Genomic DNA, 25809 nt, shown 5'->3' with positions numbered 1-25809 from the left:
TTCTTAAAAATTCTACTCTGAGTCTGCCCTCTGTAAATACACTCAACATATGTTTCTGGAATCTACCTCTTCATTCACCTGAGGAAACAGCAGTGCTCTGAAAGCTAGTGATTTGAGTCAAACCTGTTGGACTTTAACCTGGTGTTGTAAGACTTCTTACTGTGCTCACCCCAGTCCAACGTCCGCATCTCCATATCATGGTACTCAACATTAGCTGAGAGTTTACTTCATTCTTTTGAAGGTGTTTTGAGCAGAAAATGGAGGTAAAACCTCAGTGTGGCTGACATTCAGCTGTGCCTCCTCCAAATATCTAATGCTTTCTATGTCAGATTAATGCCTTCTGCGCAATAAGAGTAAAAAACCTGTAGTTTGGCCTTGCCACTTCATGAATTTAGTCTTTTTGAATGATAATTTCCAGTATTTTTATACATCTATGATTATTTAAAATAGATTTTCAAAAGTTTGAAATTGGTAATGGATAGTAGACAAAGCAAGAAATAATGAATCAGCAGCCTGTTTTACAAATCACACAACTTTCTGAATGGGAAAGAATATCGGATGGGGTGTAAAACTAGCGACCAATTTGCTGTTGCCCATTTACTGCTCAAGGCCAACATCTGCCCAATGTTTCTAATAGCCCACTTTTGACTCACCCAGGCTCAATTTACTCCTAAAACTGGACTACCATTCTACTTGGAGGGCACAGACCCTTGGGCACAAGCAGTCCTCTGACACCTTAATCAGATTATGTTCTTGCATCTGAATCTGGATAATAGATGGTGTATGGGGCCTCATAGATTGAGTCTGAACTGGTGACCTCATTTTATTCACTTTCCAATGCAATTTATTTTGGAATGGAAATCTAGGCTATATTTCTCCTGCCTAGCAATGGTGTGCAGATGCTATTTGTTACAGTTCTGTTCTGCACTGGCTGAGCAAACTGAACACATTGGGACAGGCATCCTCCTAACCTGTATTGCTCTGAACTACAGTGTACACTGAATTTACCCACTGAACCATGAAGGATGAACATATTATGTTGGCATGGATTACACATTAAGGTTCGATTAAAGCAGCTGAAAGGACCCCTTACCTTATCATTCACAACACTTTTGCCGTCCCAAGCCCAGCCTCGTTTCGTAAAATAATTTACTGTGGCGAATTCTATTAGTGCAGAGAACACAAAGGCGTAGCAGACTGCAATAAACCAGTCCATGGCAGTTGCATATGCAACTTTGGGAAGAGAGTTTCGAGCACTAATACTCAGAGTCGTCATTGTAAGCACTGTTGTAACTCCTAGAAAAAGATAAAAATCAGGAACAAAAAGCCATAATTTTATGCCAACAAACAATAAGATCCGTAGAGTACAAAATATCCCTTTAAAATTTCCAATATATTTATTTTTTGGACGAAGCAAGGCCGATGCCCAATGATTGCTATAGACAAAGTGAACATGGTTATTTCTGTTGTGACACTGCAGCAGCGTTTTTCTATCGCATTTTGTTACAAAACACATTTTAATATGATGTACATTTCAGATTACATTCTTTGCCAGTCCAATGTTCTGTTGACAAGGAACTGGAGGTTGCATCCACAAGGTGCCTGAGGTACTGAACCTGCCTTTTTAATACATATGAATTGGTATGACCTTTACAATGCTAAATACATTTTTCTGTCCAAGTGGGGTACTAGTCATGTATTAGCAGTTTGATTTTCTCTCATGAAAGAACTTTGTTTACATATATGTGTCCTGATCTGTCCCGAAGCACCTTAATGCTTTTCTTTATCATTAAAAATTAAATAGCTCCTTTTCTGTCTATGAGGGAAAATGTTTGTATATTTTTTATTTCCGGGCCATTTCCATCTTGACTACTTGTTGAAATTCTTGTGGACCAAGACAAATGCTCACAACAAAATTTTCAAATAATCTCATTAAAGTTTACTCAGGTTGGAAAAAGGTTAATCCAATGATTGGCTGAATACTAGCCCTGAGATTCATCTGAAGGCAGCTTCCTACTCGGGGTGAGGAGGTGGGGTGGCACTGCGAGGGTACAATCGAGAAAGTCAGTGGGACAGATTTCTGTCTCTTCGTGAAGGTGGGAATTGGCTCGCAAAATGCAGAATTTTCTGTTTTTATTGCTGAACAATTGTTTTGCAGGAAATATAATTTTAATGTGCCTTCCCGACCTTGTGCAATTTTTATTTGACATTTTTGCAGGTTGCGAAGACCTTGGGTACAAAGAACAAAGAGAACAAAGAACAAAGAAAAATTACAGCGCAGGAACAGGCCCTTCAGCTCTCCAAGCCTGCGCCGATCCAGATCCTCTATCTAAAACCGTTGCCTATTTTCTAAGGATCTGTATCCCTCTGCTCCCTGCCCATTAATGTATCTGTCTAGATACATCTTAAATGACGCTATCGTGCCCGCCTCTACCACCTCTGCCAGCAATGCATTCCAGGCACCCACCACCCTCTGCGTAAAGAACTTTCCACGCATATCTCCCATAAACTTTTCCCCTCTCACCTTGAACTCGTGACCCCCAGTAATTGAGTCCCCCACTCTGGGAAAAGCTTCTTGCTATCCACCCTGTATATACCTCTCATGATTTTATAGACCTCAATGAGGTCCCCCTCAACCTCCGTCTTTCCAATGAAAATAATCCTAATCTACTCAACTTCTCTTCACAGCTAGCACCCTCCATACCAGGCAACATCCTGGTGAACCACCTCTGCACCTTCTCCAAAGCATCCACATCCTTTTGGTAATGTGGCAACCAGAATTGTACGCAGTTCTGTACTGCATGCAGTTGTACTGCGTACAAAGTGCACATGCACCTCGTCAAAGGTCCAGGTCTCCATTATGAGGAGAACAAAAGAAGAGAATTTCCTCTCATGCACTATTTTTACGTGCTGGGGCCGAATTTGTAAGCCATAATGAACCACCTTTTGGGAGAAGCCTGTAGATGAGTTGGAAACATGCTGAAAAATAAGTGTAAAATGTTATGACATCTTCAAATGTCACAATTAAATGTTTCATTGTTATGCAGATGTATTTTTAATGCAGTGATTTAACACAGGGCTCTGTCCATCAAAGGTAAGATGATTATTCCCTTGTCATTGCATGCATTACAGTGGCTGGGATTCTCCTTTTGGAAACTATCGGCGGGATTCTCCGTCCAGCAATGGCGGAATCGCAAAGCACGATCGGGCAGAGAATCAGGCGTCAGTCGAATATCGAGGCCTGCGCCGGGCGCCACACGGAATTCCATGCTCCGGTTCCTCGACAGTGGCGTGAATGCGTTCCATGCCGCACACTGGAGGGGGGAATGAAAATCGTACAGTAAATGCCATTGGCATATCATTAACGGGCCCATCCTGGCATTCTCCGGGCCTCCAGTGATGCTCCTCCTCCAGCAGGAGGAATTACCAATGTTGAATTTAACCTGAGGTTAAAATTGGGAAACAGGCACTGTGACTGCTGAGGGAGAGAGAGAGGAGATAAGACATGTTTCCCAAAGATGCAGCCATGGGCTGCCAGTCCTGCTGCTGGCCGGGCAACTGCAAGGGCTGGAGAAAGTAGCACAGGGTGAACAGGGGATGGCCCTTGGAGTTGCTGTGAATCAGGGGACCGGGGTGTCCAGGCATAGACCTCCATTGCCATGGCCTGCAAGGCAGCTGTCTTGTAGCACACCCCACTGATCCACCCCCTCCCCCCAGGGCCACATGCCAAGGAGCTCACAGACCCCCTCTCACCCCCCCACAAAAAGGCACCACCCAGCTGGTGGGGCACAACGCGGCCCACCCAAGGGGTCGCAAAAGTAGATCCCACGGGAGGTCGCAAGGGCTGCAGAGCATACCGCTGGCATAGGTAGCGCCAGCCACTGGTGTCCCTGCCGGCATGGACGGGTCCCAGGGCCCACAGTGCCAAGCACCAATGAGGTCAGGGGTGCAGTGCGGAGGGTGATGTGTTAGGGGGACTGACTGTGGTGGAGATGGGAGGGGAGGGAGTCATGCGGGGGCAGAAGCTGCAGTGAAGGACGGGGCCAGCATCGAGCCTGTTGGACTTTGTTGGGCATGGGGGTAACTGCCATGCTAACATGTCTGCCTTTCACACCCTACATAGAATGGATTTCAGTATCCAATCAGGGATGGTTGTCATCTGCCTGGCCACAGCAGCCCTGGTGGATGCCATGAGGCTGCACATGGAGGTGCAGCATGGGGAGGACCCTGCGTGACTGGAGCCTATCCCAAAGGATCAGGTGCAGTCAGTGAGGTTGGGGAGCTGGCCATCCAACAGGCCGAGGAGGATATGGGATGGCAGCGCCGCAAATGGCCTTGTGTATACTGGCCAAGACTGTCATTAGAGGACCTGCTGGACTGAGCGTGTCGCCGAAGACTCTGGCTGAGCAGCTGGACTGTGCAACATCACTGCCGCAGTGCAATACATCAAGCTGAATTTGGGCAGAACCCATCGGGTTGCCCGGGGTTCACCACCATTACTGGAATGCCCCAGGTCCAGGGGGTGTTCGACAGGATGCATATCCCCCTACGAGCTGCATGAGGGGCTGGCCTTCTCAAACCAAGAGTTCCACTCGATGAACATGCAGCTAGTGTGTGACCACCAGCTGCTCATCATGCACATCTGCGCCTGATACCCAGGCACGATGCCTCATCTTGGCACACTCGACGACACCCGACACCTTTGCAGCGCACCCCTGGGTGAGGGGTTGGCTATTGGGTGCCAGGGTTTATCTGCTGCGGTCACGGTTGATGACGATTATCTGGTGTCCTCAGACCAATGCGGAGACCTACTACAACGATGCCCATGCTGCGACCAGGGGTGTGATCGAGTGGTGCAGCGGCGTCCTGAAGTTGCAGTTCAGGTGTCTGGACTGCTCTGGAGGGGCCCCCCAGTATAGTTCTAAGAGATTCTCTCCCATCATAACGGCCTGCTGCATCCTCCACAACATCTCCACCCCCACCCCATCCAATCATCCCCTCTCCTGTGCATCTTCCATGCACCCATTCCCAGCACCAGTGCCCCGTTCCGTGCTTCCGACCTGCCAAACTATAGGGTGAAGGCCCTGGGTTCGCAGTATCAGCGGGCCTGGTCCATGGAATAGAGGATAATGATGATCCGCTCAGGTGATCCTTGCATGTGTGCTGGCCATTCCATCTTATGGTCCCATCGAACCACTGGGATGACAGGGGTTGGGACAGGGTCCGGGGTAGCGACGGCTATGGGGTAGGGGTGGGGGCATGGGAGGGCTGGGTAACAGGGTGGTGTGTGCGGAGGCTGGTCTGGGAGTCCTTGTCCGTGGCCCATCCCCAACGCCCGGGCCCACACAAGCCCTCACAGTTTTGACAGAGCACCGAGGCAGTTCAGAACGTTGGTTAGACAGGTATTTATTGTGCTATTAACAGATATTGCACCTTACCCCTATCGCAAACCTGTGTGCTGCACCCGTGCCAGCTTAACCGGTGTCTACCTTTCTGGCCTTATGGGTCCTCGCGCTCCAACTAGGTGATTCTTCAGGCGGTACATCAGATTATCATAGAATTTACGGTGCAGAAGGAGGCCACTCGGCCCATCAAGTCTCCACTGGCTCTTGGAAAGAGCACCCTACCCGAGGTCAACACCTCCACCCTATCCCCCTAACCCAGTAACCCCACCCAACACTAATGGCAATTTTGAACACTAAGGGCAATTTATCATGGCCAATCCACCTAACCTGCACATCTTTGGTTAGTGGGAGGAAACCGGAGCACCCGGAGGAAACCCACGCACACACGGGGAGGATGTGCAGACTCCACACAGACAGTGACCCAAGCCGGAATTGAACCTGGGACCCTGGAGCTGTGAAGCGATTGTGCTATCCACAATGCTACTGTGCTGCCCTCAAATGTGGAGGCAGCCTGCTGCGATTTCCCCCTGTGACCTGGGTCCCCTTTGGCGGCTGTCCTCTGGAGAGACCAAGCCTGGGTGGGTCTGGCTGTCTTCCAGGTGTCACAGTTGGTGTGATGCCATCCTGTTCTTCCCGCTGCCCATCAGATGTGCCAGGGACAAGTGAGGGGGGAATTCAGAGGTGCTGCAATGTTCCACAGTGTTCCAGCACTTTCCTTGCGGGAGTCACAGGCGCGGGCCCCTACCTCTCCTCTTCCCTCGAGGTGCCTGTTGGCCCCTGGGATACTCCCTGGGACAGGGGTGTGGCTGGTGTGAGCTCCGGGAGGCTTCTCTGTCAGATGGATAGGTTCTTGATTAATAAGGGGAGCAGGGGTTATGGGGAGAAGGCAGGAGAATTTGGATGAGAAAATATCAGCCATGATTGAATGGCAGAGCAGACTCGATGGGCCGAGTGGCCTAATTCTGCTCCTATGTCTTATGGTCTAACGCTGCCAGTGCTTGAAGCATCTCTCCTATCGAACAAGGTCTCCATGCTTGTGGCCATGGAGCAGAGGGACTGTGCTGAGTACCTCTGGAACTGTGCCAGGTCTCTTTGTGTCTGGTTCAGCTAGCGCCAGGCCAATGCCATCAACCCTTGCAGCCATGAACCATTGTGTTGGGCCAAGCTCTGGAGCGCCGCTCAATGTCCATGCGGCTCAGATACCTCACCTTGGGGGTTCTTATCTCCACCTGATGTACCGCAGCACCTATGTGGTGTGCACCAGATAGTGCCCCAGGAGCCTCTTCACTAAAGGGCCCAACTGAGGTGAGTGTCTCTGGGGTGGTAGAGGATGTCAGTGACAGCTGTGCTGAGAAGTTGGTGTGGTCTCCGGACACGACATCGGAGGTGTCGCGGGGTTGCGCCCTGGGGGCTCACTGCACCAGCAGGTCCCGCCTCATCGCCAGATGAGTCTTGGGGTTGCAGACAGGGACAGGCGACCCCTGATGACCCCGCCTCATCACTGGGTGATCCTGCATGACAAAAGACAAGAGGCATGGTTAGGTTATGGGAGGGGTGGTGCGGTGTGGGCTTTCGGGGGACGTGGGGAGTTGGGGAATGCCGGGGGGGGGGGTGTTAGGGGTAATGGGAGTTGGAGAAAGAGTGCCACATGTGCTGTAGGGACACCACAATACATCAGGGGCTCACTTGCTTGCCTGATGCCAACCTCCGCCTCAGCGGCTGCCCGCTCTCTGGGCCCACCGACAAGGTTCAACGCCCTCTGCTCTGCGTTAGTAAGGGCTGACTGTCCGGTAGGCCTCCCCAGTCTCCTCTCTCTCCTGTAGTTGTGGGCCATTTTCTCCAGTCGGGGAGAGGGGGTGAACAGACAATGCTCAGTGTGAGGACGTGGAGAGCACAGGCTGGTAGCCTGTGTGTGCAAGGCACCCGGCCATCGGAGATGGTATTGGTGTGTTGGCATGTGGTGCAGTGTGGGGTATGTACGGACTGCTGATGGGTGGGGTTTGATCGCCCCCGAAGGTGGGGGGTGGTGCTACTGGTGTGTGGGATGGCCTTGGTGCCAGGGTCTACGTGGTGGAGGTGGTTCTTCTGGCTGGTCTGGGGGGTAGCTCACCCTCACCCAGCACTGCCTGCCAGTCCGCCTGGTGGGGGACGCATGGGGGTGTGGATGGGACATGGGTAGTGCTAGGGGCATGGAGGTGGTGACTCACCTGGGCCATCCTGAGGAGGTCACGCAGCTTCTTCCTCCACTGCTGACTGGCCCAGGGCACTCACGGCCTCTGCCACCTACGCCCAGGCGCGGTTTACGTCTGAAGTTGGCACCCTCCTTCCCACCCCAGGGAACAAGGTACCCTGCCTCTCTTGCACATCATCCAACAATGTTTCCAGCTCTGCATCTGTAAATCTTTGGACCACTCTTTGGGGTGGCATCATCTCTGCTGGAATGAGTGTGTGTGGGGAGTGGGGTGCTTATATGTGTCTGCAGCCTGTCAGGCTCTCCAGTGTCAATCTTGACCCCGGCAAATCAGACGGTGGCATTGGTTGGAATTGCACTAGTCCCATGTGGCGCTGGTGGTAGCCTATTAACGTGCCCTGAATTGCTCCGGGACAGGCACCGCTTTCATCAAAGGAGAACTCTCACAATTCAATACTGGCACCAGCACTCCGTCTCTCAAATGGAGAATTTGCCCTATGTTCTCCCGCTGGTGGTGAATTGTACCTGATTTGCACTCCTGCTGGAGAACAGATCAGGAAGCAATTCATTATCCTTCGTCATGAAAAATTATGCATTCCAATCACCCCCTCTTCACACTTGGGTAATTTTGAAGTGCTCAGCTTGAAATTGACAGCATTTAACTCTCTTCGAAGTGGTTGATGTTTGTAAACATTAAGGTTACAGCTCTTATTGAACCATGAAAAAGATGAATGAAGCAAGGCTCACAGCTGTGTGTGTGTGTGTGTGTGTGGAAGCTGTCAATCACAGCCCACGAAGGGAAATTAATGAATGGCTTGCAGCTCAAGGATTTGATGGGTTTAAACACAGGTCACTGCTTTCTCTTTCCAGGAATTGACAATCGGCACTTCCTGCCTGAGCCAGGTGTATGCCTAAGTGAGAGTTACAACAGTATTTTTTTCACTGCATCTGTCTCAACTGCTCTCTAGCTTCCAGGCAGGGGTCTCTTTTCTGGGGGGCTTCCTGACAGGCATTTCATTTCTGTGGTCTTTGTGGGGGAGGGGGCGCCACGATTCAGGGGTCCTTGTGGGGGTCCCCATGTTTAGTGTATCTTTGGGGGTTCTCGTTATTGAGGGGGTCTTTTTAATTAGGGGGTGTCTGGGGGGGGGGGGGGGTCTGGTGGGGATGGAGGGAGTGGGCAGGTCTGACATTGTGGGGAGGAGGGTGGTCCTCAGATGGACTTTGGGGACAACTACATTAAGGGGTTAACCCTCAGCCCACCGCAAATTCTACCATGTCAGGGCCATGCTGGGAAATGCCAGTAATAATCCTGGAGAATATGGTGCCAGGCCTGCTAAGTAGATGCAAACAGGTAATTAAGATCCATTTGCATCCTTCCGCTGGCACACGGGTGAGACCCCCGATTCCGTCACCAGTGGGTGGCCGGAACATTGCAATCTGGGTTTTATCTCGGGAGCCCTATTCTCCGCTGCATTGGGACTCGCTACCAGTGGTGGGAGGTGGAGAATCCAGCCCAGTATGTTCTCAATTGGAGAAAGTGACATATGGATTCAAAAATGTTGGAAAATGTGTTAATAAACTGTCAAGTCTGGCACTGGGATTTAATTGTGCAGACAGCACTGACTTTGTAAAGAAAAATCCTGCTTTTGAATGGTAAAGAAATCTACACAAGACAAGCCTGTTCACAGGAATGACTCACAGTTTTACAATGTTGTCATTATATAACCTGCCTTTTATAAGTTTCAAAATTATGGTTACTTTTTATGCAACATACAGGTCACTTACAAGATTAACATGGAATTTTAAAAATATTATCCATGTCAGATTTTTGAATGAGTATTTTATTAGGTATCATTTTTTAAAATCTTCATTTTTTAAAAGCTATTGCATGGCTTTTGAGAGGTGTACGGAATGGATTTTGGCAAGTGCCTATGGAGGATAAATGGGAGGAGTGGATGGGACATGATGGGTCATGGAGGATGGGGGCTTCAAACACTGTTGAAAGTTGAGTTGTTGTCTTTGAGAATCGAGGTAGACCTTCTAACTAGGCCAGACTCTGTATCCACATTCCTTCTGCACTCCATTGCAGCTCACAAACTGCACCACGAACCTGAATGTGTGTGAACACAAACATTCTGGGCAAAGTCACCTGAGTGGTGTGTGGAAAGGTGAGCATTTGCATTCCTCTGAACCGAACAGAAAATACGAGTCAGTGAATCAGAATCTGTGATCCTAAATGAATTGTAGTAATAAATTTTGACTTCCGGATTTCCCATCCCCAGGATAAACAGCAGGCATGATGCACATCCATATGATGCCACCTCAGCGGTGTATAAAACAAACACTTGTATAAATAGATATTGGAGGTAATATGATGGATGCACATAATACAAAGGCAGTGGCCAGATTCAATAATGCAGCACTTGATTTATTGCTGGGTGCATGAGGGAGCTGGAAAGGTATACCTTTCCACAGCAATGGGAGGACGAAATGCACCTCAGCGGTATGGTCCCACACTGCTGTAACCATCTTGGGCTAGATTGGGAGACTAAGTCCCCACGCCGGCATGAAAATGGTGGTGTTTCATCGCGGATGCAGCCTGTGGACCTGGACTGCAAAACTAGTTTCCCACCCCCCCCCTTCGGCTGGCTCACGCGCCCTGGACAAACACGATTTTGGCTTCAGGGATCGGAGAATCCAGCCCCTGGTTTCTTACACAAAACTCCTCACGTCTTCTTCCTGAACAAAAGGTCTGGAATGTTTGACTGCTGCTCCAGAAATACATAACAACAGCTTCCTGGGAATCTTGTATGTATGTTATGTGGTTGTACAGCATTTCCATATTAATATCTCTTGCAGTTTAGAAAAGCCCCTGCTTGTTGTGTTAGTGGTCAGCTTGTCACTAGTTTGCCATTGTGGACATCCTGCACTTGTGTGAATTCAGCTGGAGGACCTAATGGCTACTGTCATCAGAGGGGAAGTTCATGAAACACCAGCCCCGGCAGAAAATCTACTTGTCATGTGCTTTATGTATTTGGGGGCACCTGACTGTGAGACATTTTAAGATGTCTCCAGCAGCAAACTGGAACGAAGAGACAAAAAAGAGTGGCATGATAACTTTCACAACCATTGATAATGTTTGGCCACCAGGTCTAAGAGATAGCAGCTGGCCACCTCTTGAAGACTGCAGACACCTTCCACCAGCTGACATGAGAACCTCAGGCCCTAGATGTACTGCTCTTCTGAGTGGTCTGGGAAGCGGATTCTCTGTCCAGGCACCCTCTAATGTGAAGCTGCCTGTGACTTTGAAACCTTTTGTATCACCCTGCGCCTGCGCACTTTGCTCCTGTGTGCCTCCCTCCTGTCCATGTGCCTCCCTCCTGTGCTATCCACTGCTGTGGATAGTGATGATCTAGCCCCTTTTGTACAGTTTAAAGCACATTCAATGCATCTCCCATTCTGAAGCTCCCGAAGTTAAGAAAAAAGTTGTATGCACAGATTAACTTTCTGCCAAACATTTGCAGCAGGAACTGAAACACCGGCTAGAATGAACAAAGTTTCCTTCAGGTGGGCCTATCACAAACTGAAATATCCACCCGAGTTGCAATTCGATCCTGCCACTGATTGATTGGTTAGCGACCCAAATGCCAGGAAATCCATGCTGAACGTGTTGGCTACAATTTTATAGTGCTCCAGGGTCAGGATGGCAGGGGTACGACTTACCCCGACTTTTACATTGAGTGCAGAGATTCTGTTCCACCATAAATTCAGCCTGCTAAATTTAAAGCCAAATAAAATTCAATTGAAAAATACTTCACTAATGCTTCCTTAAGATGTGAATTGCAGCATTAAAATTCAACCACATGTACTAATTAAAGTCCTGGGGCAGGATTCTCCGTCCCACCAGCCCCATTTTCCGGGGCGGTGCGCCCCCGCCAGAAGGGGGATTCTCCGTTCCCGCAACAAACAATGGGGTTTCCCATTGTGGCCACCTCACGCCGCCTGGAAACTCACGGGCATGGGTGCGCTGCCGGTGAAGCGGAGAATCCCGCTGACTGAGAGTCCCACAGCTGACGTCTGCTGGTTGGGACTTGCAAACACACCACCATTAAATTCAGAAGTGCGTATTGGAGCTGGGTTATGGTCATCTCAAATTCATTTATTTTAACTACTCACCCATTCCTAAACCACCCTATATTAAAGATTAAAATTTCCCCCATTGTGTCCGATGAGGGCACAGGTGCTGTTCAAAATTTGGGAATGGTTGCATCGTGGTAATGTCACTGGACGAGTAATCCAGAGGATCAGTCTGGGAACACGGGTTCAAATCCCACCATGGCAGATGGTGGGATTTAAATTCAATTAATAAAACCTGGAATTGTAAGCTTAGTAATAGTAACTCTGAAACAATAATTGACTGTTGTACAAACTCACCTGGTTAACTAATGTCTTTTTAGGTAAAGGAAATGTGCCCTCCTTACCTGGTCTGGACTACATGGGATTCCAAGCCCACAGTAATATGGTTGACTCTAACCACCTCCTGAAATGGTCTAGCAAGCCACTCTGTTCAAGAGCAATTTGGGTTGGGCAACAAACTGTGGCCTTGCCACGGATGCCCACTTCCCATGAAAGAATAATTTTAATAAACTAAACAAGCTTCTCTTATTTGACAGACAGGCAAATATCTTTTTAAAAGTCCCAGTGGCATTAAACCGCTTTCCTCATGTTTCAAAACATCATGGCTGATTTAGTTTCCATGAACCCGGTGTGTATCTTACTATTATGGTCGATATGCATGTTGTAACACTCGCAATTGGGTGAAATAGTAGTCTAAACTAAGGTAACGATCGTACCATGTTGATATTAAACAATTAGAAAGTAAGCTGGTATAACAATACCTTGGTCATAGAACTATACAGCGCAGTGCCTGTGATGGCCCTTCTGAAAGAACTAACAAATTAGCCAAACTCTCCTGGTCTTTCTCCATAGCCATGCAAGTTCTCACATTTGATGGAGCCCACGAGGGAACAGGCTATTCTGGACTTAGTGTTGTGTAATGAGCCAGAATTGATAAAAGATCTTAAAGTAAGGGAACACTTAGGAAGCAGTGATCATAATATGGTAGAATTCAGTCTGCAATTTGAAAGAAGGAAGGTAGAATCAGATGTAAAGGTTTTACAGTTAAATAAAGGTAATTACAGGCGCATGAGGGAGGAACTGACGAAAATCGACTGGAAGCAGAGCCTAGTGGGAAAGACAGTAGAACAGCAATGGCAGGAGTTTCTGGGAGTAATTGAGGACACAGTGCAGAGGTTCATCCCAAAGAAAAGAAAGGTTATCAGAGGGAGGATTAGGCAGCCATGGCTGACAAAGGAAGTCAGGGAATGCATCAAGGCAAAAGAGAGAGCCTATAATGTGGCAAAGAGTAATGGGAAGTCAGAAGATTGGGAAGGCTACAAAAACAAACAGAGGATAACAAAGAGAGAAATAAGGAAGGAGAGGATCAAATATGAAGGTAGGCTAGCCAGTAACATTAGGAATGATAGTAAAAGTTTCTTTAAATACATTAAAAACAAACGGGAGGCAAAAGTAGACATTGGGCCGCTCCAAAATGACGCTGGTAATCTAGTGATGGGAGACAAGGAAATAGCTGAGGAACTTAATAAGTACTTTGCGTCAGTCTTCACAGTAGAAGACATGAGTAATATCCCAACAATTTAGGAAAGTCAGGGGACAGAGTTGAATATGGTTGCCATCACAAAGGAGAAAGTGCTAGAGAAACTAAAAGGTCTGAAAATTGATAAATCTCCGGGCCCAGATGGGCTACATCCTAGAGTTCTAAAGGAGATAGCTGAAGAAATAGTGGAGGCGTTAGTTATGATCTTTCAAAAGTCACTGGAATCAGGGAAAGTCCCAGAGGATTGGAAAATCGCTGTTGTAACCCCCCTGTTCAAGAAGGGAACAAGAAAAAAGATGGAAAATTATAGGCCAATTAGCCTAACCTCAGTTGTTGGCAAAATTCTAGAATCCATCGTTAAGGATGAGATTTCTAAATTCTTGGAAGTGCAGGGTCGGATTAGGACAAGTCAGCATGGATTTAGTAAGGGGAGGTCGTGCATGACAAACCTGTTAGAGTTCTTTGAAGAGATAACAAATAGGTTAGACCAAGGAGAGCCAATGTATGTTATCTATCTTGACTTCCAAAAGGCCTTTGACAAGGTGCCTCACGGGAGACTGCTGAGTAAAATAAGGGCCTATGGTATTCGAGGCAAGGTACTAACATGGATTGACGATTGGCTGTCCGACAGAAGGCAGAGAGTTGGGATAAAAGGTTCTTTTTCGGAATGGCAACCGGTGACAAGTGGTGTCCCGCAGGGTTCAGTGTTGGGGCCACAGCTGTTCTCTTTATATATTAACGATCCAGATGACGGGACTGGGGGCATTCTGGCCAAGTTTGCCGATGATACAAAGATAGGTGGAGGGGCAGGTAGTATTGAGGAGGTGGGGAGGCTGCAGAAAGATTTAGACAGTTTAGGAGAATGGTCCAAGTGGCTGATGAAATTCAACGTGGGCAAGTGCGGGGTCTTGCACTTTGGAAAAAAGAATAGAGGCATGGACTATTTTCTAAACGGTGACAAAATTCATAATGCTAAAGTGCAAAGGGACTTGGGAGTCCTAGTCCAGGATTCTCTAAAGGTAAACTTGCAGGTTGAGTCCGTAATTAAGAAAGCAAATGTCATGTTGTCATTTATCTCAAGAGGCTTGGAATATAAAAGCAGGGATGTACTTCTGAGGCTTTATAAAGCACTAGTTAGGCCCCATTTAGAATACTGTGAGCAATTTTGGGCCCCACACCTCAGGATGGACATACTGGCACTGGAGTGGGTCCAGCGGAGATTCACACGGATGATCCCAGGAATGGTAGGCCTAACATACGATGAACGTCTGAGGATCGTGGGATTATATTCATTGGAGTTTAGGAGGTTGAGGGGAGATCTAATAGAAACTTACAAGATAATGAATGGCTTGGATAGGATGGACGTAGGGAAGTTGTTTCCATTAGCAGGGGAGACTAGGACGCAGGGGCACAGCCTTAGAATAAAAGGGAGTCACTTTAGAACAGAGATGAGGAGAAATTTCTTCAGCCAGAGAGTGGTAGGTCTGTGGAATTCATTGCCACAGAGGGCGGTGGAGGCTGGGACGTTGAGTGTCTTTAAGACAGAAACTGATAAATTCTTGATTTCTCGAGGAATTAAGGGCTATGGGGAGAGAGCGGGTAAATGGAGTTGAAATCAACCATGATTGAATGGTGGAGTGGACTCGATGGGCCGAATGGCCTTACTTCCGCTCCTATGTCTTATGGTCTTATTTCAAGTACTTATCCAATTCCCCTTTGAATAGTATTATTGAGTCTACTTCCAACCTTTCAGGCAGTGCACAGAAAAATTGTTCTCATCCTCCCTCTGGTGCTTTTGTCAATCAGCTGAAACCCATGTCCTGTGATTACCACCTCTTTTTGCCAGCAGGGGCAGACTCTTTAGTTATTTGAAGAATTGTGAGTGGAACAGAACACTGAATCCACATTGCTGACCTGACGATGCAAGGAAGCTCATTGATGAAGCATTGGACGGCCACTGTGGAAAGGCCATTGATTTAAATGAAAATGTGTCAGGCAATTTCTTCAATGGACAGCAAATCCACAGCTTGGATTAGAATGTTTGTATTGTACTGTGAGATTTGTATCTTTCAATACAAGTAGTAATATTCTTATTTTGTGTCAGTTGTTTGATATATTCGCTGTAAGACAAATTTGCTGTAAGATAATGATAGGCAAACCATTGATAATGTCAGACTAAAGCAGAATGCCAAAAAAAGCATCATATGAGGGTGGATTCTCTGTTGCCCGACATTGGTATCAGGAGTCCCGACAGGTTGGTATCAGGATTCCCGACAGGTTGGAGAACGGCGCATCGGCTGAAAAAGAGGATTGGCGCCGGGCACTGAAACAGTTGGGATACTCCGATCCCCTGCTGGTGGCGGCACCGAGCTATCCGCCCCGTGCCATGCAAAACAGCACTTTGCATGCATTTAAATATGATAAAGGGGCTGCAAGCCTGATTCTCCACCCCCTGTTATGCTCCACCCCTCACAACTGCGGGTCACGCGGGCATGATTTGGTGCCAGTCCAGTACTTACAAGCAGGGCCCAGGCGTTAGGGCTGTTGAGGGGGAGCAAGGAAGAAAGCAAACCATTGAAATATTTGGGGCTTGCGGGGGTGGGGGTGTTGGGGGGGGGGGGGGGGGGGGGGGGATAAGCCTGGACCTCAAGGAGTAATGGGGAATGACTTAGTGGCACGTGCATCTGCTCAGGTGTCCCCCTCGGAATCCGAGTGCCCTGATTGAGACACCTATTGCTGCTATAAATTCATTAAACCCATTGTTAAGCTGCAACTTACAGGCTCCTGGCTGTTGAGACTGCTGACTGCTCACAGAACCCTGCAAATGCTCTGAGGGCTACTGGTCATGTGGAAACCCAACCCTTGGGCGTCTTGACCCATGACCCTGATATCTTTCCCCAGGCCTTCCACCGCAGTTGCCACCCTTTGTGTTGGCCTGGGAAGAATGCATTGTCAGCACCATCTCCTGCATCTGAAGGTGGGTGGACTCCTCCAGCTCTAATGGAAGGTACTGTAATGTTGCTGACAAACCCTTCTGTAGATTCTGGCTCTGCGACCCCAGATGGCCCGGCCTCGTCTGATATAAATCTTTGGACATTGCATTGGGCTCTCAATTGCTTGCCGCATGCCAAACTCCACTGCAGCTACTGCCTTTTCCTCGGCCTCTCCCTGAGTTGCGGGGCCCTTTCCTGAGAGTAGGTGTCGGCCCAAATATTTGGGATTCTCCTTCCCATCTTCTGGCATTTCTGCCAATTATGGCCCACTTTATCTTTAGGGACACGGAAAAGACACAGTGAGACGCAGGGACATGGGTTTTATGGGAGGTTTGCAGCTGGTGGCATGTGTGTGCAAGGCTCCTGGCAAAAGAGAACCATGCATGTATTGGGGATTCGTGGAGAGTGGGTTGTAAGGGAGATGTAGGAGGGCTGAGTGTTATTGGCCTCCAGTGGATTGGGGGCAGATGTGAGGAGTGTGGGATAGGAGTGATGCCAGGGGCACACAGGTGGTTACTCATCCAGCTTATCAAAGGAGGTCATTCATCATCTTATGGCATTGCTTGCCGGTCCTCTTGGTGAGCCTACCAGATCTCACAGAATCTGGTGGTTAGCACTGTTGCTCCACAGCTCCATGGTCCCAGGTTGGATTCCCAGCATGGGTAACTGTCTGTGCGGCGTCTGCACGTTCTCCCTGTGTCTGCGTGAGTTTCCTCCGGGTGCCATGGCTTGTTAGGTGAATTGGACATTCTGAATTCTCCCTCAGTGTACCCGGACAGGCACCATAGTGTATCGACTAGGGGATTTTCACAGTAACTTCATTGCAGTGTTAATGTAAGCCTACTTGTGACACTAATAAAGATTATTATCATTATTATTATTATCCCAGGCGTCATTCCGGATTGTGAGTTGGAGTCTCTGCCTCACCCTGGGTAAGAGGATGTCCCTCCTCTCCTCAACGGTGGACAGCATTTGATCAATGATAGGTCTTGGCGCAGGTCTTTTAGCAGTCATCTTCTTGGCAAGAATGAGAGTCTGTGCTGAGTGGAGCTCTTAAAATCTGCTCCAGGGTCTGAATGTGAATCCCGACCCCAGTGAATCAGACGCCTGCGTAGGTGGGACTTGGGTGGCCTGCGTGCTGGTCAATTTGGATGATATGAATTGCTCCTCGCCGGCGCTCCAAGTGGCAGCACACAGTTCCTGCTTTTCTTCGCTGGGGCAGCACTTGGGGCTGGATGCTCCGGTTCCCCAGCCCCGTGTTTCACGGAGGCGCACCACTCGCTGGCACCAGGGTTCTCTACTCCCGCTGCTTCTCAATGGGATTTTCCATTGAAGCCAACCACACCGCCTGGAAATCGGTAGGCGGGGGTGCACTGGTGGCGGGAACAAAGAATCCCAATGGCTGGAAAATTACAGCCCCAGTCTCCAGAACGGAGAGTCCAGCACCATGTAATAGTATAACTTATATTTATATAACAGCTTTAGAATCATAGAAAACAGGAGCAGACCATTCGGCCCTACGAACCTGCTCCGCCATTCATTCTGATCATGGCTAATCGTCCAACTCAGTAACCTGTTCCCACTTTCCCCCATATCCTTTGATCCCTTCAGCCGAAAGAGCTACGTCTAACTCCTTCTTGAAAACATGCAATGATTTGGTTTCAACTGCTTTCTGAGGTAGCGAATTTCACAGGCCTATCGCTCTCTGGGTGAAGAAATATTTCCTCATCCCAGTCACAAATGGTTTACATACCTGTATCCTTAGACTGTGACCCCTGGTTCTGGACTTCCCACCATCAGGAACATTCTTCCTGTATCTACCCTGTCTAGTCCTGTTAGAATTTCATCGGTTTCTATGCGAACCCCTCCCCTTATTCTTCTAAATTCAAATTCCAGCAAATATGCCATTGGTAAATGCTGCTGGAGTCGAAGTATCTGGACAGTAGGGGTGAGGATGACAAGAGTGAATGCAAAGAGATCAGAAGTGAAATTTAAAAAAACACTTCGGAGGGCAAAGAGGGACTATGGAATTAAATGAACAAGGAACATAAAACAACATAGGAAAATATTTTACAGAAATAGAAGTGAGAAAGAAGGGAAGTTGTGAAAGGAAGGGCCATTTATTGATGGACTTGATAGTCTATCCTGGGAATGACTGCAACGAATTATAAGAAGATATTAATAAACGTGCACATTGGCATAAAATTGGCAAATTGATGTCAATATATGTAAATGTGAGGTATTACATTTTGGCTAGAAAATAAAGAGGTCTGGCAGCATCTCTGGAGAGAGAAACAAAGGGCAGAATTCCCCATTTGGGAGATTATGTTGCAACCGATTTACAATCCACCTGGGAGCGCAAACCAGCAAGCAATTCACTGTTGCTTGCTATGCAAATTTCTACATTCATGGAATACGAGGGATTCCCGAGGGAAACCCATTATCAGGTCGCCATTTTGAGAGGGCGACCAGAGTCCTGCGGTGGGCCACTCCACCCACACTCACCCCGCAAATAAGCCTTTTCCCCATCTGCACTGCACACCAACACCCCAAGTTACCTGGGAACACACCCACCCCCCCTCCTCAAGTACGGCGTTCACCCAACCCATTCCCCTCGGGGACCCCTATAATAGGGAGACCATTCCGGACCCCCTTTTCTAGGTAGACCCCGACACAGACCCCTGTAATAGGGAACCACCACAGGGACCCGTGTAATAGGGAGCCCTTCCCCCCACAGGTACCTCTGATGTAGGGAGAACCACTCTCAGGGACCCCTATAATTGGGAGATCCGACACAGGGACCCCTACAATAGGGAGATCCAACACAGGGACCCCCTGCATAAAGGGACTACCCCCCCCAGAAAAAAAGACCCCTGTATGGAAGCTAGACAGCAGTCCAGACAGGGACAGTGAGAAGAATTACAGCTGTAACACTTACCATGAAACTCCACGTGTCCATTCCTTGAAGAAGAACATCTGTGGCCTGCGTCTGGTTCCCACAGATCCATTAGCTGCATGCTTTCTAGTAGTGGTCTGTGATTTACAGCTGCTATAAACCATCTGCAGCTTTGATTCATTCATCTCCCTTCATGGTTCAGTGGCCTAAGTGGTGAAACCCCAATGTTTACAAACATTGACCATCAAAGAGAGGTAAGTGCATTCCAAGCACTAAGTACATTCCAATCACTCAAGCGTATGTTTGTACTATTACAGGGGTCCCTGGAGTGGGGGGAGATGGGATGTTGGTCTGGTTTTGGGGGGTGCGCAGGCTGTGCACTGTGGGTGGGGAAGCCCTCCGTTGGGTTTGGATGGTCTCTACCAGCATGGCCCTGGCATGGTGAATCTCGCGGTGGGCCAAGGGCTAACTCCTTGGGGGAAGTTACCCCTTTGGCCTACTATGAGGTCCACCCTGCCAGGGTAACGCCACAGGATTTCTGGCTGCTGAGACAAGAGCATCACGGAGGGCTGGAGCATACGGTGCCCGACCCGCTAAATGGATGTAAATAGGTCATTAAGACTAATTTACATTTTCCCGCTAGCATGCAGTCGTGGACCTCGATCCCGCTGCCAGCAGGGGGTCAGAGCACCGCGTTCGAATCAGTGCCCGGTGTCGATCCTGAGCATTTTGTGGACTTTTGAGGAGTTCACCATTGTACTGTTTCAGCAGCATCCTTTAAATAAACCCCTTGCCCTATGTTATGCAAATTCGACGTGCACCATCTCTGATTCTTTCTCTTTGTGGTTATAAAAAAGAATATAACAAGAGAGAAATTGGCGACGGGATCTGGGCTCAAAAAAAACAGGAGAAAAAGAACTTTCGATGACGATTTTATGAGCCAGAAGAAGGAATATTGAAAGAGATGCAGGCCCATACACCATCGGGAGTGAGGTCTGGAGAAATGTTGTCAACTTCCAAGGCAAAATCATCATTGTGGCAAGCAAAAACAACTCTCAGGTAAATATTGAACACCATACAGTTTATAGCGTGGCATCAGCGAATCAGCCGGTTGCTCACGACAGCCGCAGTTGCAAGTAACAGGGTTTTTAAAAAAATAAGTTTTTGGACAACGGAATGTGAACCAATGGGGCTGCCAATTCTGCTACCTACTGTCTGGAAATCGATAGTAGGGCTCATAAACAGCTGGTCTGCTTGTGCGCTGTGAGCGTGTCTGTTTTAAACAGAGAGAAAATAAATGGCAGGGAAGACGGGCTGAAGGCCGAATAGCACAGATCAGGGAGCTGCAATCCAAAAATGGTGGGAAGAAAAGGCGCCATGGACACGTTTGATGAGGAGGATGATCCCGGCCCTGGGCCAGTGTCCGTGTGGAATTCTCCCAATGTCTGTGTGGGTCTCACCCCACAACCCAAAGATGTACAGGGTCGGTGCCACGCTAAAACTTGCCCCTTAATTGGAATTGTTTTTTTTAAAAAGCAATGAAACCATCCAAAGGAAATTGTTGACTGAAGGTGCATTAACCCTAAACTCTGCTTTAGAAAGCTAAATATTTATGGAACCTGCTGCAAGAGAAGGTTCGCTGATTGGAGTTCGAGCTAAAGTCCATAAGATGGAGTCTATGAGAATCAGGTCCGTCAAGAACCTACCATGTCATTGCTGCAACCAAGTGAGATATATGGCTGGAGATATTTGGAACAAGGAGAACAAATGCTAAAATTATGGTAAAGTTGGTCACATTGCTGAGACATGTGGTCATACCAACCTTCATCAGCACAAAAGAAGTGTACCAAGCAAATTACTGCAAAGTACACAGGGCGAGTTTACCAGTTAAGTAATCCAACTGAAGACTCACCGAGTACTAAAGTGTCAAGTCAGCTTAAGGAATTTAAGCTCGCCATTCTAGCCGTATAAGGAGACCAGCAACGATTTGGGGTGTATCCAGAATTAAGTGGGAACACTATTAAAATGGAAGTGGATGCCGCACTGCAGTATCACTTATACGTGAAGTGATATACCATCTGAAATTGAAGTATCCGCCATTTCAACTATCTGATGCTGTGTTGAGGACATATATCAAGGATATTGAGTCACTGAAGAGCTTCATCAAGCTGTCTGTGGAAGTTAACGAAAAGCAAGTGGAGTTGTTTCTTCATATTGTTCAAGGAAACTTTACAGGATTGTTTGGGATCTTGGTGAAGGAAGATGAAGCTGAATTGGACTGTTGATCCAAAAAAAATCTCCCACCACTTCTGAGAAAGTATGCAAAGGTATTCAAGGAGTCACCGAGATCCATGACTGGGACTCAAAGCGAAACTCAACATAAATGCAGAAAACTTGCCTTGATGTTTGAAAACATGCACTGTATCCTATGTTATTTGACCTAGAGAGGTTTCACTTCCTCCTTTTCACTACAAAAAGCACTTAGCTGCTTTTGCAGTGGTGCGGAGCTGTCAACCATAGCAAGAGCACTTATAAACATTGTGGTTAGCATCAAAGCAGGGTAATAGGGATACACTCAAGCTTGAAGGGAAAGATAAATAAACAATTCACCAAGCACCTGTGTCTGGACCAATAAAGCTGTCAATCCCTGGCTAGTGAAATGTATTGCTGTGTGAAATTGAATATAAGATTTGTACATCAAAGACTTTCAGCGGATATGAAGCCCTTTCAAGTGTTCTGGACTTTCAAGGAAGCCTCTGATACTTGCAACAGCTAAAACCAAATTATTATGGATGCCAGAATCTGAAAGAAGAACAGAAAATACTGGACAATCTGAGCAGGTCTGACAGCACCTGTGGAGAGAGAATGGAGCTGACATTTAAAGCTTTGACAAAGGGTCATCTAGATTTGAAACATTAGCTCCGTTCTCTGTCCACTTGTAACATCTATTTCTTTAAAGACTTTTATCTGAGGCAGCAGATGTTATGAAAGGGTAAATGAAAATGCAGTGATTTTTCACTGTTCTGCCTGGACCACTCTTCAGCTTTCAGACAGGAATTTCTGATGGGGGTCTCTGATGGAGGGGTCTGATGGGGGTGACTGATAGGGGACTCTGATGAGGCATTCTGATGGGAAGGCTGGGGGACATTGGTGGGGAGGGGGGAATCTGGTCCGATCATGCTCACATGTGTATGTGTGTGTGTGTGTGTGTGTGTGTGTGGGGGGGGGGGGTGTGGGGGGGGGGGGGGTGTGTGGAGGATGCCCTTCCTTGTCAGCAGCGTGTGCAGGATTTGCGTTGTGGGGGGAAGGGGCCTCCACTGGACCTCGGATCAGGCCGTACACTCAAAATGGTGCCCCCGATACTGGGATTCTGATGGAATTTGGCATGCTCTCCACCATGCATATATAGTTGCATGGTTAAGGAGAGAGACTCGCATCTGGGCCCCACTCCCAGCACCAGCAGAAACTCATCCCAATTATTTGCTGGCTGCATAATGGAGAATCCCAGCCATTAACTGCTTTGAACTAATTTTGAAAAATAATTCTGTGTAGCATTATGTCTATTGAATTTTGTTGCAAGCATTTATAGACAGTATTGGATCAAAGTTTTTATGTGGTCGAACATGATGGATAAATAGCTGGCATGGTCCGACAGGGGAACTGTTTATGTTGTAATCCATCGCAATGTGCGACACAGTGGTACTGCGGTTAGAACTGCTTCCTCACAGCACCAGAATGCGGGTTCGATTCCCATCTTGGATAAGTGTGCGGAGCTTTCACAAGCAGAATACAAAGAATTAGGAAGGAAGTAAAGAAATCGGATTTCAAAGGCAGTGATCTCAGGATTACTATGGTGTAACAGAGTAGAAAAGACAGGATATATAGGATGAATACGTGGCTGAAGAGATGATTTCAGGGGGAGGGTTTCAGATTCCTGGGGCATTGGGACCGGTTCTGGGGAGTTCAGACCTGTACAAACTGGACGTGTTACACCTGGGCAGGACTGGAACTGATGTCCTAGGGGGGGCTATTTGCTAGAGCGGTTGGGGAGGGTTTAAACTAAAATGCCAGGGGAATGGGAACCTACGCAAGGAGTCAGAGAAAGAGGGAGCAAGGACAAAACCAAAAGGTAGAAAAGTGAAGAAGAAAAGTGATAGGTGGAGAAACCAAGGGCAAAATTCAAACAGGGCAATAGAGAAAAATATTGGGAGCAAGACAAACAATGTGAAAAAGACAAACTTAAAGGCTCTGTGCCTTAATGCACGGAGCATTTGCAATAAAGTGGATAAACTAATCGCGCAGATAGATATAAATGGGTATGATATAATTGGGATTACGGATAAATGGCTGCAGGGTGAACAGGGATAGGAACTGAATGTCCCAGGGTTCTCAGTATTTGGGAAGGACAGGCATAAAAGAAAAGGTGGTGGCGTGGCACTGCTGGTTAAAGAGGACATTAAAACAGTAGTGAGAAAAGATGTTAGCTCTGACAGTGTGGAATCTGTATGGATAGAGTTGAGCAATACCAAGGGCCAAAAACACGAGTGGGTGTCATATATAGACCCCCAAACTGCAGTGGTGAGGTTGGGAATAGCATTAAACAAGAAATTAGTGATGCATGTAACAAGGGAATATCTGTGATCATGAGTGATTTTAATCTTCACATAGATTGGACAAATCAAGTGAGCCACAATGCCGTAGAGGAGGAATCCTGTAGTGCATACGGGATGGTTTTCTTGACCAATAAGTGGAGGAACCAACTAGAGAGCAGGCCATCTTAGACTGGGTACTGTGTAATGAGAAGGGAGTCATTGCCAATCTGGCTGTACGAGACCTCTTGGGGATGAGCGACCATAACATGACAGAATTTGTCATCAAGGTGGAGAGTGAAGTAGTTGATTTGGAGACTAGGGTGCCGAATTTTAATAAAGGGAACTGTGAAGATATGAGGCGTGAGTTGACCTTGATAGTTTGGAGAGAGTTACTGAAAGGGATGACAGTGGATAGACAATGGCAAACATTAAAGGAACATATGGGACAATTACAGCAACAGTTCATTCCTGTCTGGCACAAAGGCAAAGTGGTAATAGGGCCAATCCATGACTCACAAAGGAAATTAGAAATAGTATCCGATAAAAGGAAGAAGCATACAGATTGGCCAAGAAAAATAATGGGCGCGATTCTCCGCAAATGCGGTGAGTCGTAAAGGCTGCCGTGAAACTGGCCGTGTTTCACGGCAGCCTCCACGCCCCCTCCCGGGACCTGATTCTCCCCCCCCCCCCGGGTGGGGCTAGCAGCGGGGCCCCGTGAATCGCGGCCTTAGCGACCGTCGCTAAGTCCACGCGCCAAGAGTCACGCCGGCTGACGTGCACGATGACGTCAGTCGCGCATGCGCGGATTGGACGGCTCCAACCCGCGCATGCGCGGGGCCGTCATCTCCCTCGGACGCCCGCGGACTTATCCTGCGGGGCGGCGGAGGGAGAAAGAGTGCGTCCGTTACGGATGCACTGCCCGCGATCGGTGCCCACCGATCGCGGGCCCATGCCCCCCTTGGCACTGCCGTGCCAATCAGGGCCCTGGATGCCCAGAACGGGCATGTTGCGGCCGTTTTTATGACGGCAGCATGCAGGTGTGTTTGCTGCCGTAAAAACGGCCGTAAAGGCCTGGGAACTCGGCCCATCGGCCTGGGGAGAATCGCTGTTCGCCGTAAAGTGGGGCGGCCGTGGGGGGGGGAGAATAGCGGGAGGGCGTGAAAAATGTCGGGGACGCCCTCCCGCTATTCTCTGACCCGTCGTGGGCAGCGGAGAATCGCGCCCAATAGGTCCGAGGATTGAGACCAGTTTAGAATTCAGCAAAGAAGGACAAAGAAATTGATTAAGAAGGGGAAAGTACAGTACAAAAGGAAGCTTGCAGGGAACATAAAGACTGACACTATGAGTTTCTATAGATATGTGAAGAGAAAGAGATTGGTAAAGAGAAATGTAGGCCCCCTACAGACAGAAACAGGGGAATGCATAATAAGGGACAAAGAAATGGCTGAGCAATTGAATACATCCTTTGGTTCTGTCTTCACAAAAGAGGACACAAGTCAAAAACCAGATGTGTTGGAGAATGAAAGGTTTAGTGAGAGGGAAGAACTGAGGGAGATCAACATTAGTAGAGAAATGGTGCTGGGAAAATTGATGGGATTGAAGCCGGATAAATCCCCAGGGCCTGAGAATCTGCATCCCAGAATGCTTAAGGAGGTGGCTCTGGAAATAGTGGATGCATTGGTGGTCATCTTCCGGGATTCTATAGACTCTGGAACTGTGCCTGCAGATTGGAGGGTAGCTCACATCACTCCTATATTCAAAAAGGGAGTTAGAGAGAAAGCAGGGAATTATAGACCAGTAAGCCTAACATCGGTAGTGGGGTAATTGCTTGAATCCATATCAAGGATTTATAACGGATCATTTAGAAAGCAGTGGCAGGATCAGTCAGAGTCAGCCTGGATTTATGAAGGAAAAATCATTCTTGACAAATCTGTTGGAATTCTTTGAAGAGGTAACCAATACAGTCGACAAGGGGGAGCCAGTCGATGTGGTATATTTGGACTTTCAGAAGGCGTTTGACAAAGTCCCGCATAAGAGATTATTGTGAAAAATTAA

At 47.9% G+C, this 25809-nt stretch overlaps 1 protein-coding gene across 9 annotated transcripts in view; it reads right to left on the bottom strand.

The window, feature by feature from the left end:
- LOC119962946 (gamma-aminobutyric acid receptor subunit alpha-2-like) overlaps window positions 1-25809 on the bottom strand; it is a 379650-nt gene that overhangs the window by 14690 nt on the left and 339151 nt on the right. For all 9 annotated transcript variants that reach the window (XM_038791279.1, XM_038791280.1, XM_038791281.1 and 6 more), the window contains one exon: window positions 1094-1296. In XM_038791279.1, coding sequence (XP_038647207.1) covers window positions 1094-1296 — 203 coding nt within the window. The remainder of the gene's footprint in view (window positions 1-1093; window positions 1297-25809) is intronic.

Source organism: Scyliorhinus canicula, chromosome 3 (assembly GCF_902713615.1).
Source record: "Scyliorhinus canicula chromosome 3, sScyCan1.1, whole genome shotgun sequence".
NCBI lineage: Eukaryota > Metazoa > Chordata > Chondrichthyes > Carcharhiniformes > Scyliorhinidae > Scyliorhinus > Scyliorhinus canicula.
This window is presented reverse-complemented; position numbering and strand designations above follow the sequence as displayed.